Raw genomic sequence first — 15,523 nt, forward strand, 5'->3', positions numbered from 1 at the left:
GGGATTTGGGGAGGTGGGGTAGAAAAGCCAAATACTTGCATCTTCAAGTTCTTATGTTTTGAGCCATTTGGGGTGAGGGGAAAACACCTGAAAATTGACCTCCCAAAACAATCAAAAGGGGGATCAGGAGACTACCAGGAAGCTTTGAGGGCTGCAAAATTAGAGTTCAGGCTCACAAGTGTCTAGTGGGCTACACCTTTCCACCTCTGTTTTGAAGGAGAAACAAATCCTCATTTTTCCCCCAGGGCAGAAATCTGGAAGCAACCTTTAAAAATGGGCATGGACAGATGCAGCTTGTAAGCCAGATGTTTCCAAGGCTTCCTAGTCTCTGATAATTGTTCATCATTAGTGGCTTATAGGTCAGTTTTGCATATAATGATTATATATATATATATATATAGTCAGTCACAATAAACTTATTCAATGTCATACTTTCCTCATTTGTGAGGTTGTTAGGAAGGATCGAATTAGAGGAATTTTAATTAGCTCAAATTTAGCCGAGAGGTAGCCCTAACAATACCACGTGCCAGGATCGTGCCCCAAAGTGTATACCAGAGGTCGCCAATACACCCCAAGAGAAAGAGACTCTGATACCAATTAGGTGCAATTAATCTAATGACATTTATTAAAGCACAAGTAAAACCACACGGCAAAAGGGGGCACACACACACACACACACACACACACACTCAATGCTACAGCAGGGGAGGGGTAAGTTCGGGAGATAGGTTGAGAAGGAGAGGCACCAGTAGGATATACTACCTTAGAAGTCTTCTCCGGGAAGTACAGATGAAGCTTGGATGGACAGTGAATCACGGCCGCGGAAGCAAAGGGGAGAGGGCTTAAGAGCCGAGTTCAAGTTGGTGACAGTGAGAACTCAGTTTAGCTCAGTGATTTCAGCAGAACTCAATTCTCAAAGAACCCAGGCTCAAAAAACCCAAGGAGGGTCCGAAATCTCAGGGTTTATATAGTGCCAAACGTATCTGGAGGCTGTGGGACTTGCTAGACAAAGGCGTCGATTGCCTGGGCATTGTTAAGTCAAGAGCAAGCAATGGGTTGCACAATGCACTAGGTCAGGACACAATTCGGAAGGGCAGCCAACTTGATTGCTGAGCCGTTAAGCTGATCACTGACCCATTAAGTGAGAAGCCAAGTCTATTGTCCAACTTGGGCAGCAGAGGTGATTCTGGTTTGGCAACTCCCAAGACTTCCTATGGAATTTCCCAATTTTAGCTTTTTCTCTAGGGCTCTGCCTTTGCAGGGCGAGCTGCCTACATGGTCTCTCCGCTTTTAGGTTAATGGCGGGTCCTCCATGGGGTCAGTCAGGGTTCATAGCACAGACCGCATGTACCCAAAATTTTATATAAATCCAAACTTGGTAACAAGGTGAATGACTGAACATCAACTTCAGGCTAGTGTTGTACTCCCATGCATTATATGTCTAGGAAAAGGTAAAGGTACAGTGGTGCCTCGGGTTACGAAAGTAATTCGTTCCGCGGCCGCTTTCGTAACCCGAAAAGCCTTCGTAAGCCGAAATGCCATAGGCGCTAATGGGGAAAAGCCGCGATTCCGTGTAAAATAGCGCCGAAAAGCACCAAAAGTTTTTTCGTAACCCGAAAAAACATTCGTAACCCGGAACAATTATTTCTTATGGGATTTTTTCGTATCCCGAAAATTTCGTAACCTGGGTATTTCGTATCCCGAGGTACCACTGTAGTCCCTTGACATGAATGTCTAGTTGTAACTGACTGTAGAGGATGGTGCTCATCTCTGTTTTTAAGCCAAAGAGCCAGTGTTGTCTGAGGACTGCTCGGGTGGTCATGTGGCCAGCATGAATGCACCAAATGCTCTTACCTTCCCACCGAAGTTGTACCTATCTACTTGCATTTGCATGCTTTCAAACTTCTAGGTTGGCAGAAGCTGGGACTAGTGATGGGAGCTCACCCATCATGCAGCACTTGGGCCTTGAACTGCCAACCTTCTGATCTTCCGATCATCAGAACTGGAGTCTTAGCCACTAAGCCACTGCATCCCCTATTATATGTCTACTCAGAAGCAAAAAGGAATTTTTCTGAGTCTCCATTCCACATCTGTTTTACTACTGAGAGAATGAGTCCCAGTATCATGACCTTATTTGTTTGTATTTTGTTTCATTTTAAATAGGGGATCTTTATCTGAAAAACGCCTCATCTTTCAGAAAGGTATGCCATTCATTGTGTCACATGTTTTGTTTGCTTATTTTGAGTATGGTAATAAGCCAAACTGATTGAAAAATAACTATAAAAATATCCAGTCCATCAGCTCATTGAAACACGTGAAAGAGCAGCACAGAATGATAATACTGTCGGGAACCTCGACAGGTCACATTGACTTTCATAGCAAAATGCCTGTTGAGATAAATGGCTACCCTGTGAAAAACAATGATGGGGACAGGCAGGACTTCCATGAGAGAGAGCTTATAGTCTATGTTAAACACAAAGCAGCCAGCTCAGCCATACCTTTATTGCCTTACTTCCAAGTGAAAAGGTAAGGAAAGCCACCCTTAGACAAGGATGATATAAATCTTGCTTCCACATACAGGCTCCCCCTAACCTGAAAAACCCAACCCTATGCAAGGCCTAATTTAAAAAAAAAATTCTTCATCACCAATGGATTTTTAAAATGCCCTGTAAGATTTAAGGGAGATAAAATTGTCTGGGAAAGAGAGCATATGCTTTACCTACTTCCTTACAATAGTGTCTATATAGGGCTGGGGTAGGCAACCTTTTTGAGCCGGGGGCCGAGTTGCTGTCCCTCAGACAACTGGGGAGCCGAATCGGGGGGGGAGCTTCCACCCTCCGGGGGCGGGGCTGCATGCCAGGGCGGAGCTTCCACCCTCTGGGGCGGGGCTTTCTCTGCTCCCTTTCCCGACCTCCAGCTGTCTGAGAGACAGCTAGAAGTGGGGGGGGGGGAATTGGGAGAGAGGGTGACAGGCGTGCGCCTGCTCCTCCTGCCCTTCCTTGGCCCCCAGCTGGGGACCAGTAAGGGCCTGTGAGGGGCAGGAGCAACAGGCGCGCGGCCCCTGCTCCTGTCCTCAGGGCTTTGCCAGGCCTGAGGTGTCCTCTGAAGCTGCCTAAGCCCCGCGGGGAGGAGGAGGTGTGTGCCTGCCCTCTCCTCCTTGGCCCCTGCCTTCGGCCGAACGGGCTCCAAGGGGTCCTTTCGGCCGAAGGGGACGGCCAAAACCACTCTCATTGTTAAAGCAGACCTTTTAGCATTAAAAGCACTGAAAATACACAGAAATGCACTTTGGAAAGTCACACTGGCTCACCTGCAGAAAGGGTGCATGTCTTAGAATCATAGAATCATAGAGTTGGAAGAGACTGCAAGGGCCATCCAGTCCAACCCCCTGCCATGCAGGAAATCCAGATCAAAGCATCGTCGACAGATGGCCATCCAGCCTCTGTTTGAAGACCTCCAAGGAGGGAGACTCCACTACACTCCGAGGAAGTGTGTTCCACTGTCGAACAGCCCTTACTGTCAGGAAATTCCTCCTAATGTTGAGGTGGAATCTCTTTTCCTGTAGCTTGCATCCATTGCTCCAGGTCCTAGTCTCTGGAGCAGCAGAAAACAAGTTTGCTCCCTCCTCAATATGACATACCTTCAAGTATTTAAATAGGGCTATCATATCACCTCTTAACCTTCTCTTCTCCAGGCTAAACATCCCCAGCTCCCTGAGTCGTTCCTCATAGGGCAAGGTTTCCAGACCTTTCACCGTTTTAGTCGCCCTCCTTTGGACACGCTCCAGTTTCTCAGTGTCCTTTTTGAATTGTGGCGCCCAGAACTGGACACAATATTCCAGGTGGGGCCTGACCAGAGCAGAATATAGTGGCACTATTACTTCCCTGGATCTAGATACGATACTTCTATTGATGCAGCCTAAAATCGCATTGGCCTTGTTAGCTGCCGCATCACACTGTTGACTCATGTTCAACTTGTGGTCTACTTGGACTCCTAGATCCCTTTCACATGTTGTCTCCTTAAGCCAGGTGTCTCCCATCCTATATCTGTGCATTTTATTTTTTCGCCCTAAGTGCAGTACCTTACATTTCTCCCTGTTGAAGTTCATTCTGTTAGCTCTGGCCCAGCTTTCTAGTCTATTCAGGTCTTCTTCTTCCTACTCCTCCTCCGGCTCCTTCCTTCCTCCTCTCCTTCCTCCTCCCTCCCTCCCTCCTCCTCCTGCTACTTCCTTCCTTCCTCCCTCCTCCTCCTCTTCCCCTGCGGACCCCCACCTCCTTCTCCCCAGGCCCGCAGCTGTGCAGCAACTGCGGGCTTGGGGAGAAGGACAAGGGGGACCCTCGCCTCCTTCTCCCCAGGCCCGAGGCTGTGGAGCAACCGCGGGCTTGGGGTGAGGGACGAGGGGGACCCCCACCTCCTTCTCCCCAGGCCCGCGGCTGTTTAGCAACCGCGGACTTGGGGAGAGGGACGAGGGGGACCCCAGCCTCCCTCTTCCCAGGCCCGTGGCCCCACTGCCTCTCCCCACCCTGTGGGAGGGCCAAGGCTTCCCCACAGGGCAGGGAGAAGGGGAGCGCCGCCGGCCCCAGCTCTTTCCCCCGCCCCTCTGGGAGGGCAGAGGCCGTCCCAGAGGGCCGGGGAAGGAGCACGCCGCCTGGGGCTGCTCCTATGGTGCCCGCGGGCCGGATCAGGCCCGCGAACCGTAGGTTGCCGACCCCTGATATAGAGTTTGCACACAGTTAGTTCAAAGTAAGAAAACAAATAGTCTCAACTGCAACCTGTATTTAATGTAGTATATAGTTCAGCCTTATTGCCACTGTCATCTTTCGGCCTGAGAGGGAGTGATCAGGCAGACCCAGAGAGAGCCTGAAGAAAGAGGCTTCTCCCTCCTTAACTGTCTTCTTAGACTGCAAGAGATTCTTCCCAGATGACCTGAGAATGCGGGAAGGATTGTATGGGAGGAGGCGTTCCCTCAGGTAAGCTGGGCCCAAGCCAGTGCCCGGAAGTTAATAGGCAGCCAGTGTAGGGGTTTTAAGATAGGTGTAATAGGTTCAAATTTCAAACTCCCTGTAACCAATCTGGCTGCCATATTTTGGACCAGTTGCAGCTACCGAACAAGGCATGAGGGTTGCCCCATGTAGAGCGCATTACAGAAATCAGGATGAGAGGTTACCAGTGAATGTACAACTGTTTCTAGGTTTCTTGCTTCACAGGACCACACGATCCCACTACCGTGAAAAGTTCATGCCACTGGCAAAGGAGATCAAGCTAGATAGATTATCCAAAAGTATGCATTTTATCTAGCCATTGAAACAGAAAAATCTCATAAACATATCTGCTGTCTCTGAGAGTAAAATATAATAATAAAAAATAACTAACCAGTGTTGCCCTAATTGTGACAACAGCTGCTTTACTTTGCCTAATAATAATAATAAATAATAAATTTTATTTATATACCGCTTTTCCAAAAAGATCAAATGGCAGGGCTGGCCTTGACTACTTAGCAAACCAGATGTGAGACTGAGCAAAGAGTGCTAACTCCCTTTGCTCCCTTTGGCAGCTTGTGCTGGCACCCTGGAAATAGCCGGCTTCAATGCATCATCCTATTGGAAAGAACAAAATGTCATGGGGGAGAATAAATCCTGGACGCCTGACCGAGCTGCTTTTGGTGTTGATGGTCTCTCCTGGGCAGCCAATCTGAATTCTGTAGATGAGTGGCTGGAGATAGATTTAGGAGGAAGGAAGAACATCACAGGTCAGTAAATATCAAGAGTCTGATAGTGGCTTCTAAAATCAGTCCTAATGTGGAGAAAAAAATGAGCAGAGTTCTTCTCTCACTGTACTCAACTTCTGGTGAGTAAATTAAGCTGACAATAGATGTGGGACAGACCAAATTGGGGTTGGGGAAGCGATTGCAGAGAGGCCTAGGTTTTTCTCTTGTACCCCACAGTAGGCTGCACCAACAGATTTACAGTCGGCCCTTCTTATACACGGATTCAAGCATACATGGTTTGAAAATGTTCCAACAAATATAAATTTACCTTGATATTCCATTTTTTATAAGGGACATCATTTTGCTATGTCATTGTATTTAATGGGACTTGAGCATACACGGATTTTGTTATACACGGGGGATCTTGGAACCAAACCCCAGCATATAACAAGGGTCCACTGTACAATTGAATATTGGCAGAAAATCTGTCCCAGAAGTGACTGGACAAAAATAGTTGGGGATCAGGGCAAACTAGAGTATGTACAGAGTCAAAATACTGTCTTTTGGGACATTTGGAGATGATTAATCACTTGAAAGAAAGACAGTATATGTAGTGGTTTGAGCATTGGACAACAGCTCTGGAAACCAGAGTTCGAATCCCAGCTCAGCCATGGAAACCCACTGGATGATCTTGGGCAATTCACACTGAGACTTATCACACGTGGGGGGTTTGCAGCTCAGATCCGCAGTCACTCCTGTTCTAGCAATGTGAAACGTGATGTTTTTTCACTCCAGATCTGGAGTCACTCCTGTCTATCAATGTGAATTCATATTAAACGTAATGTTTTACCACACCTGGTTGCCTTTCTGTTGCCCTTGCCAGTCAAGGGGGAAGCGGAGTCAGTTCGATTCCAGACAAGTCACGTGATGCAGATTCAAGCAAAGCGTGGTGAGTGCACATTGTATTACCGCACTGGAGGGTTCAACAATTCGAATCGGCACCCTTGCGCATGCTCAATGAGGCTCTGGACGCTGTCCTCCTTCCCTGCCCCCTCCTTAGCTGTCATCCTTCATCGGAGTGTAGGAGCAGGCAAGGGATGATGGAATAGGTCGCAAGGGATCACTGGGGCCAAGGTCGGGCTGAAGGAGCAGGCAGGGGATGATGGGATAGGTCGCAGGGGGTCACTGGGGCCAGGATCTGGCTGAAGGAGCAGGCAGGGGATGATGGGATAGGTCACAGGGGGTCACTGGGGCCAGGATCGGGCTGAAGGAGCAGGCAGGTGATGATGGGATAGGTCGCAGGGGGTCACTGGGGCCAGGATTGGGATGCAGGAGCAGCCAGGGGATGATGGAATAGGTCGCAGGGGGTCACTGGGGCCAGGATCAGGCTGAAGGAGCAGTCAGGGTGATGGGATGGGTGGCAGGGTGGCAGAGAGGACAAGATGGCATGAAAGAGGAGAAGAGATGACTTGAAGGCACACAACAACAGAATCACTTGAAAATGTAGATAAAATATTTGAGAGGTGGTGGCGGTGCAAGGGGTATTTGGAATGTAGAAAGTTCTTGGGGCTGATGTGTCTTTATTTTCCCCACCTCAATATAAACTCACACAATACGTGATCATTCTGTGAATTTACTTCAGCAAGACTGGCTATAAGCCTAAATACCCTAAAGGCACCAGATCCTGTCTGATCTCAAAAGCTAAGCAGGATCAGCCCTAGTTAATATTTGGATGGAAGACTGTCAACCAATACCAGGTGCTGTGAGCTGCAATTCAGAGGAAGGAACTGGCCCCAAAAAAACCCTATGAAATTTATGAGGTTACTGGAGCTTCATCTGCACTGCAGAAATAATCCAAATTAACACTTTAATTGCCATAGTTCAGTGCTATGGAATCCTGGGATTTATAGTTTGTTCTTTGACAGAGAAGGCTAAATATCTCACAAATCTACAAATCACAGAATTCCATAGCACTGAGCCATGCCCCAATGAGGACATCCAGAAGGAGACTAGCACTCCTAAATTTTGAATATTTCTAGAAGAGTGCCTTCTCCACATCTAAAACAGAAGTTTACAGCATTGCACCAGAATGAAGATTGCCCACCATGACCAACCTTTGCTGTAGAACCCAGATGCCACATAAATGTCCTTAATGTACATGATGTATTAAACAGATATTACTGTCCTCTTGGTTGTGAAGAATGTATCAAGTGCAAGAAAGTTTGGAGAGGCAAAGCTGCAGTCCTACCACAGATATGGAGTGCATGCCAGCTGTCACAGGAAATTCTATACTCCAACATCTGGGGATCATCTTTGGTCTGTCTGTACCTGTTTGCTTAATATTGCTCCTGGGCTTCTGGATATATAAAAAGAGAAACCCTAAAAGGGAAAAAGAAAAAGAAGGCAAGGATTTTTTTTTATTACTGGTGGTAGTGATATTCTGAACACTAAGCATGAAGTATCTGTTGCTGTACTAAGAGATGAGGTGCCTGAGAATGATGAGAGAAGACTTTTGGGAGTGGGCAGCAAAGATGAAGAATCCCTGGGAATGTTCCATCAGCCCCATCACCCATTCCAAATGTGCAGTCAAATGTAAAAAATGGTACCAGAACCTAAAAAACCTGTAGTGAGAATAATAGATTCTTCTTCCAAAGCGCTAAATCACATCTATTTTGAGATAAGGAACAAGGTGCCTTGCCATGACTGGAATAAACTTATGAGGAAGAGTGGTTTGTTGGACAATGACATTGACAAAATAAAGCTTGACAATCAACAAAGTATAGATGAAGCATGTTATCAAATGTTAAACACTTTACAAAATCGATCTGAAATTTGTGGTGCCTTGTGTATTTTATTAGATGGACTGTGAGACCTGAAGCTTAAGAATATTTATGAAAATATAACAAATGAATTAATAACCCATGATATAATACTGGAAACCAAAAACTAATATCGTGTTAAGACATCCATTGACGACCCCTTGTCATGGGGGAGAGGCTTGCGTACCCTAATGAAATTGTGAGCTATGCTGGCGGTGATATAATAGCCACCGGCAGGGCCTCCCATGCCAGACTGGTCACAACCGAAGGGTCTGACCAAGAGCGCCAAAGGGCAGGATGGGCTCTCTAGCCTTATGGCAACCATCCTAGGAGAAGGAAAACTCTAATCCCAAACCCAGGCAGTGCTTGTCTAACCCTGTAAGGTCAACCATCTAAGAGAAGGAAACTCTAATCAAAACTACGACCCGATGACCTCGCTGCTACCATCCATGTTTGTCAAGGCCTCAGCAGTCGAACCTCTGGTTTAAAGGGTGAGGCCAGTTCTGTGCCCACTGCGCTCCACCAAAAAAACCCATTGCACAGGCTCGAAGGATACATCCAACTTCCAAAAAAGCCCTGTAGCAATAGGCGAGGGACGAAACGGCAGGTGTAAAGATGCACTGGAAGCCGCAGACCCAACCCTGCATGCAGGTGGTTCAGAACTTTGGTCACTTGAGACTGACCCAGGAGATGACAGTCTTGTTCGGCAGCATCCTGAATGACCAAGCAGCCTTTTTTAAGGAGAGCACTGCTTGTTCCATATGGAGAGGGGCCTAGAAAAGGTGGCCTAACGAAAGCTCATCCCCATCTACCCTGTCTGGCCCAGCTCCATCAGGGCTAGCCTGAAAAAAGAGGCTCCTCCCTCCTTAACTGTCATCTTTCGGCCTGTGAGGGAGAGAATAGGCTGGCCCAGCTCCAACAGGGCTAGCCTGAAGAAAGAGGCTCCTCCCTCCTTAACTGTTATCCTTCGGCCTATGAAGGACAGAATAGGCTGGCCCAGTTCCATCAGGGCTAGCCTGAAGAAAGAGACTCCTCCCTTCTTAACTGTCATCCTTCGGCCTATGAGGGAGAGAATAGGCTAGCTCAGGAGGTGGAGCGCGGAGGAGGAGGAGGTGGCTGGCTGGCTGGCCGGCCACATTAATGGCCGCTGGCTGGGGCAATGGCCGCATCGGCAGGCCAGGCCCCAGAGCCAGCTCCAGAGGTGGGATTTGGCGGGAACCGGGACGTGACCGTACTGGTACCGCCAAAACCGTGCATGCCCCGCCTACCGGCAGGATATGTCAACCCTAATCACTATCACAATGCTGCAGCCTTTTTTGAAAACTCCTGCCGAATGAGTCTCGAAGAGAAACGACAACGCAGAAAGAACCACATCCCGGAAACATCACCCAATGAGACTTTCTGCAACTGGACTTGTTTATCTTGGATTGGCCTTTTTAGTCATCAGGGCGCTTGTAGAAAGCGTGGGATGAGTCCTTCCTGAATCTTCGTCCATGAAGAAAAGCCAGAGAGATTAAACAGAGTTGTTTACCTTGGCAGGGCTCTCTGGCAATGGGCACAAGAAATCTCGAGGGTGGTTTATAGTTGTATGGCTAAATAATGCTGGATTGCAACTCATACCAGATCTAGCCAATATAGAAAATGCAAGGAATTATGGGCACTGCAATCCAACATCTGCATGATTCCTAGTCCTGCCTTTGGAAGTCAGTGCACAGAGGATCCACTATGCCTGACTGCAATAAAGCAAATAGGCTGTAATTCTAAGCATTGTAAAAGTCAAAGCCTAGTGAATGAAGTAAGGCTTACTTCTGAGGAAACATGGGGTTTGCATTGTTGGGTCTCTCTCCCAGCCCCCCTCCTTCATGCACACTTCATAGTACAAGAGCATTCTCCGTTGAGAGCCTCTCCCTGGGTTGGACAGACCACATAATGGTCCCTTTTATACTTCTCATCCTCTCTTTCCTCCCTTATCTATTTGCATCTGTTCTCTCTTTTAGTTATTTCCCCCTTGATTTCCCTTGCCTTCATTCCTTCCTCCCTCTCTCCCTGTTACCACAAGGATATAGCCAGGGCAGACCAGGCCAACCGCTGCACAGCTAAACAAGCTCGATATTATGCCCCAGCAAACTCTCTCTTTGTTTCTAGAAAGCTGAGGGTAAATTGGGGCTTTTGTGTAGGAAACCTAGAATGAAGCTTGTTAGGAAAAATAGAGGCTTTGTGAGGCTGAGTGGCTGGAGGTTAAGTGGAATTGCAGAAAGGGAAGGGAGGGGAGAAGATGTTATCAGATGGCCTTCTCTGGTTTTTGGCAGATCAGGGAGATGGGTGTTAAACATTCAGATGGGTAGAGGGGCTGCTTATTGTTGCTGTGTGCCTGCAAGTTATTTCCAACTTAATAGCAACCTTAAAGTGACCCTATCATGGGGTTTGTTGGCAAAAATTTGTTCAGAGGAGGTTTGCCATTGCCTGAGACCATGTGGCTTGCCCAAGGTCACCCAGTGGGTTTCAAGGCCAAGTTGAGAATTGAAACTGGTGGTCGTCAGAGTCGTAGTCCAACACTCAAATCACTACACCATGCCGGCTTCTTATGCATCACCATTAAGCAGGATTTACATCTGAAAAATAGGGCAAAAAGGAACACCGAACACATTATTATTAACCTTTATTTATAAAGCACTGTAGATTTACACAGCGCTGTACATACAATCTTTTTAATTGGACGGTTCCCTGCCCTCAGGCTTACAATCTAAAAAGACACGACACAAAAGGAGAAGGGAGTAGTGGTGGGGAAGGGGCCTCTCTAGTAGGATAATACATATAAAATACATAGCAACACAGGAAATGATTCAGTAAAACAGACAACAAAAAGCAAGTGACAATTATGCAATGCCTGGGAACGCTGCCCTGAACAGGAAGGTCTTCAACTCCGTTTTGAAGCTGGTTAAAGAAGTGATGGCCCTTGTGTCTCGTGGGGGGAAGAAGGTTCCAGGAGTGAGGGGCAGCGAGTGAAAAGGGGTGAGTCCGAGATGGGGCAGAGGAAATCCTGGGCTGGGACAGCAGACCTTGACTACCAGAACGGAGGGCCCTAGTGGGAAGGTGAGAAGAAATAAGGTCTGTTAAGTAAGGAGGGGCCAGCGCATGGAGGGCTTTAAACGTGGACAGCAGGAGCTTATACTGAATGCGGAAAGGGAGGGGGAGCCAGTGAAGGGATGCCAACACAGGAGAGATGTGGTCAGAGCGGTGGGTGGAAGTGATAATGTGTGCAGCTGAATGCTGGACAGAAATTAAAGGACGGAGGTGAGAAAGAGGAAACCCAGCCAGGAGGATGTTACAGAAATCAAGTCATGAGACCACTAGGGCATGGACCAGGATCTTGGCAGTAGAAGCAGAGAGATATGGTCGGATTTTGGCAATGTTGTATAAAAAGAATCTACAAGCCTTGGCTGTGGTCTGGATCTGAGGGATAGACGACAGAGAAGAATCAAAGATAAAACCAAGACTGCGGGCTTGCTGGACTGGTTGAATAGAAATGTTGTCCACAGAGACAGAAAAGGAGTGTTGAAGGGTGGACTTAGGAGGAAAGACAAGAAGCTCCGTCTTGGACATGTTGAGCTTCAAACGCCGATGGCGCATCCACTGCGAGACAGCTGTGAGACAAGATGAAACTTGCTGTTCAAGCCTTGGTCATTTGAGATCTTAGTGAGAGCTGTCTCTGTAGAATGCCTTGGGCGGAAACCAGACTGAAGGGATCAAGAATGGAGTTGGCTTCAAGAAATTCAAGACAACGCAGATAAACAACCCGTTCCAAAACCTTAGATAGAAAGGGAAGAAGAGAAATCGGACGATAGCTAGACAAAGAGGAGGAGTTGAGAGAAGGTTTTTTCAGAATTGGGGAAATGAGAGCATGTTTGAAGTCCAAAGGGAAGGAGCCTGTAGAGAGAGAGAGAGATTGAAGATATGGAGAAGCGAGGGCAGAAAAGAGGGAGCTACAGAAATTAAAAGACGAGTAGGAAGTGGATCAAGAGGACAGGTTGCAGGTTTGCAAGAGTTCAGAAGTATAGATAGTTCATCCAAAGAAGCAGGAGGAAACACAGAAAATTTTTTAGGCAAGGGCAATAGAAGATTAAGAGCAGAAGAATCATCGGGAGGGACTATCTCAGAACGAATAGTGGTGATCTTTGAGATGAAATAATTAGCAAAGTCATTAGTAGAGAATGATGAAGAGACAGGAGGAGAGGGAGATTTAAGCAAAGTGTTGAAGGTGGAGAACAAACGCTGCGGGCGCCTCTCATTGGCAGAGATCAATGATTTGTAATAATTCTGTTTTGCCATAGAGAGGGCACATGAGAAGGAAGAAAGAACAAATTTGTAATGAATAAAGTCAGCCCACTGTTTGGACTTTCTCCAAAGACATTCGGCCACTCTAGAGCAGGACCAGAGAAACTTGATGATAGGGGTAAGCCAGGGCTGAGGCCTAGTCATAGAGGAAGAAGTGCGTACAGAGATAGGGGCAAAGCGGTCAAGAATCGAGGAAAGAGTGGAGTTAAATAAAGACATTGCTGAATCAGCAGAATCCCCAAGATTTAGGGAAGAGAGAGATGAATCCAGGGTCTGACCAAGATGGTTAGAGTTAACGGATTGAAGATCACGAAAATAGCGTTGGATAGTGTGTTGAGGAGGTGGAGTATAAGTAAGAGCAAAGGAGATTAAATGATGATCAGATAGTGGAAAGTCAAGTGCCAGGTAGTCAGAAATGACGTAGTTTGCAGCAAGAACTAGGCCAAGACAGTGACCGCTGTTCTGGTGAATTGTGGGAGTCTGGGAATCTGAGAGTTTGAGATAGGGTGGTATGACAATCCAGGGTTTGACCAAGATCAGATAGTGGAAAGTCAAGTGCCATTGAACAACAACTTCCAGAATTCCAGCAGTGACTAAGGGGGGGGGGTACAGACAGGCGGCTCGATGCTTCCCCTCTTTACCCCTTGTCACCGCTACGCCAACTCCACAGCACCGAACACACTCTAAAAAAGAAGCCGCCTAGAGTTGCTTCTTTTTAGGAGTGCCATAATGGCGCGCGCACGCCCTGACGCCTCCGCTTCCAGCGAGCGCTGTTTCGACACATGGATGCCAACGCATCATCATCATGCACCCTGTGTGGGTGGGGCCATAGCAAGATGGCACACGGGTGCCGCTAGTAGGGCTGGATGCCCTACTGAGCCCTTGAATCGGCCCCAGGACAGCGCTTTTGCTCGTCTGTATTATGCCCCAGTTAGCTGAGCAATTCTGAGATCAGTAGTCAGAAAAAAATGTTGTTTTTCCAGGCTGTCCTTTTGCTTATTCTAATTTGCTGCTGTTATGTGCTTTCAAGTTGACTTTGAATATGCTGATTCTGTCCTAGGACTTTCTTGATAAGATTTATTTTTGAAGAGGATTGCCATTGCCTCTAAGACTACGAGGATATGGAGGGTTGGCTGTAATTATGAATATGAGCTGCTCTGGCAGATTCAGAGACCAGCGTCCCTCCCCAAATCTGCCATAGGCATATACATACCAACAGAAACTTGGTGGCAAGTCACATGCACAGGAGAACTGATAAGACAACCATTTTCTACTTGTTATAAGGGTCTTTTTTTCTCTTTGGCACCATAACTGACTGGTGTGGCTTGCTCTTAAACTTTTATTGTTTTGTCGGTGGTGGGGTGTATTTGTGGGCTGCAAAAATTACCTTGTTTTTTTTATGGAGAGGGGGCACAAGGGGCCTTGAACATGGAGGGGGACACATCAACATTGCCAGAGGTGGGGAATCATACGTTCAGGGGCTGAATCCACTTCTCCTGGGTTCCTAATCTGACATTATGGGTTTCTACAATAGCCTCAGTCCCCATGATACCATCATTTCACATTTTCCTAGCTTTTACATATTTTCTTTTTTCTCCTTCTAAAATATTGTAGTGCATCTTCTAAGACTTAGTTATTGGTAATGATAAAATTTTGTTATTTTTGTTCTCACTCTTTTGCCTTCAAACTCATCTATCATTGGAATGTAGCCCCTAGTAACCTTTCTGAAACTGAGTTTGGTCCTTAGCCTAAGAAAGTTTATGCATCCTTGGAATAAATAATACAGGTATAGATCTACAAATGAACTACAGTCGGCCCTTCTTATACACGGATTTTTTATACACGGATTCAAGCATACACGGTTTGAAAATGTTCCAAAAAAAGTATAAATTTACCTTGATTTTCCATTTTTCATAAGGGACACCATATTGCTATGTCATTATATTTAATGGGACTTGAGCATACACGGATTTTGTTATACACGGGGGATCTTGGAACCAAACCACAGCGTATAACAAGGGTCCACTGTACTATGAGGAAGCTTCCTATTTATTTTATTATTTTGTTTTTATGTCACCTTTCTCTAAATTGGACCCAAGGAGACTCACAAAAGATGCTTTAAAAGGGTACACTTTTTAAAGCACAAGTAAAAATGTTCCAGGAGCTATCTTTTAACTCATTTTCTTATCTTTTGAAATCTCTTCTTGGAAGCTACAAGGGGCCAGGGGCCATCATGTCCTATTTGTTAGTTTTCCAGAAAGCTCCGGTTGATGGCTGTTCCCAAAAGATGCTGGACCATTTCTGTGGCTGACCATCCTGGTTCTGCTTCAGTTTCTTGGACTGTACATATAGCTTAGATGTCTCTGTATCTCTTTCAGGAATTATAACCAAAGGATCTTCTCATCAACTGAACTACTATGTAAAATCTTACCAGCTTCTCTCAAGCAGGGATGGCAAAAATTGGAAAGTTTACAAATTCAATGGTGGTAATGAAGCTAAGGTGATGTTCAATTGGAATTGGGGAATGGTTATGGCTGGGATGAAGCATGTCAATAGCCGAGGCCATTCTGGAGTAAGGGAGGGAATTTTATAGTCCCCCAAATATTGTTGAATTGCAGCTCCCAGCATTCCTCATTGTTGGCAATGCTGGCTGGACCTAGTTCCA

The 15,523-nt window shown here is 46.6% G+C and overlaps 1 protein-coding gene across 2 annotated transcripts in view; it reads left to right on the forward strand.

Moving 5' to 3' along the window:
* Positions 1-15,523, forward strand: part of LOC121915246 (discoidin, CUB and LCCL domain-containing protein 1-like) — a 71,418-nt gene that overhangs the window by 39,978 nt on the left and 15,917 nt on the right. For both annotated transcript variants that reach the window (XM_042439273.1, XM_042439272.1), the window contains 4 exons: positions 2,164-2,201; positions 5,552-5,746; positions 6,588-6,653; positions 15,237-15,358. In XM_042439273.1, the coding sequence (XP_042295207.1) occupies positions 2,164-2,201; positions 5,552-5,746; positions 6,588-6,653; positions 15,237-15,358 (421 nt within the window). The remainder of the gene's footprint in view (positions 1-2,163; positions 2,202-5,551; positions 5,747-6,587; positions 6,654-15,236; positions 15,359-15,523) is intronic.

Source organism: Sceloporus undulatus, chromosome 9 (assembly GCF_019175285.1).
Source record: "Sceloporus undulatus isolate JIND9_A2432 ecotype Alabama chromosome 9, SceUnd_v1.1, whole genome shotgun sequence".
Classification (NCBI taxonomy): domain Eukaryota; kingdom Metazoa; phylum Chordata; class Lepidosauria; order Squamata; family Phrynosomatidae; genus Sceloporus; species Sceloporus undulatus.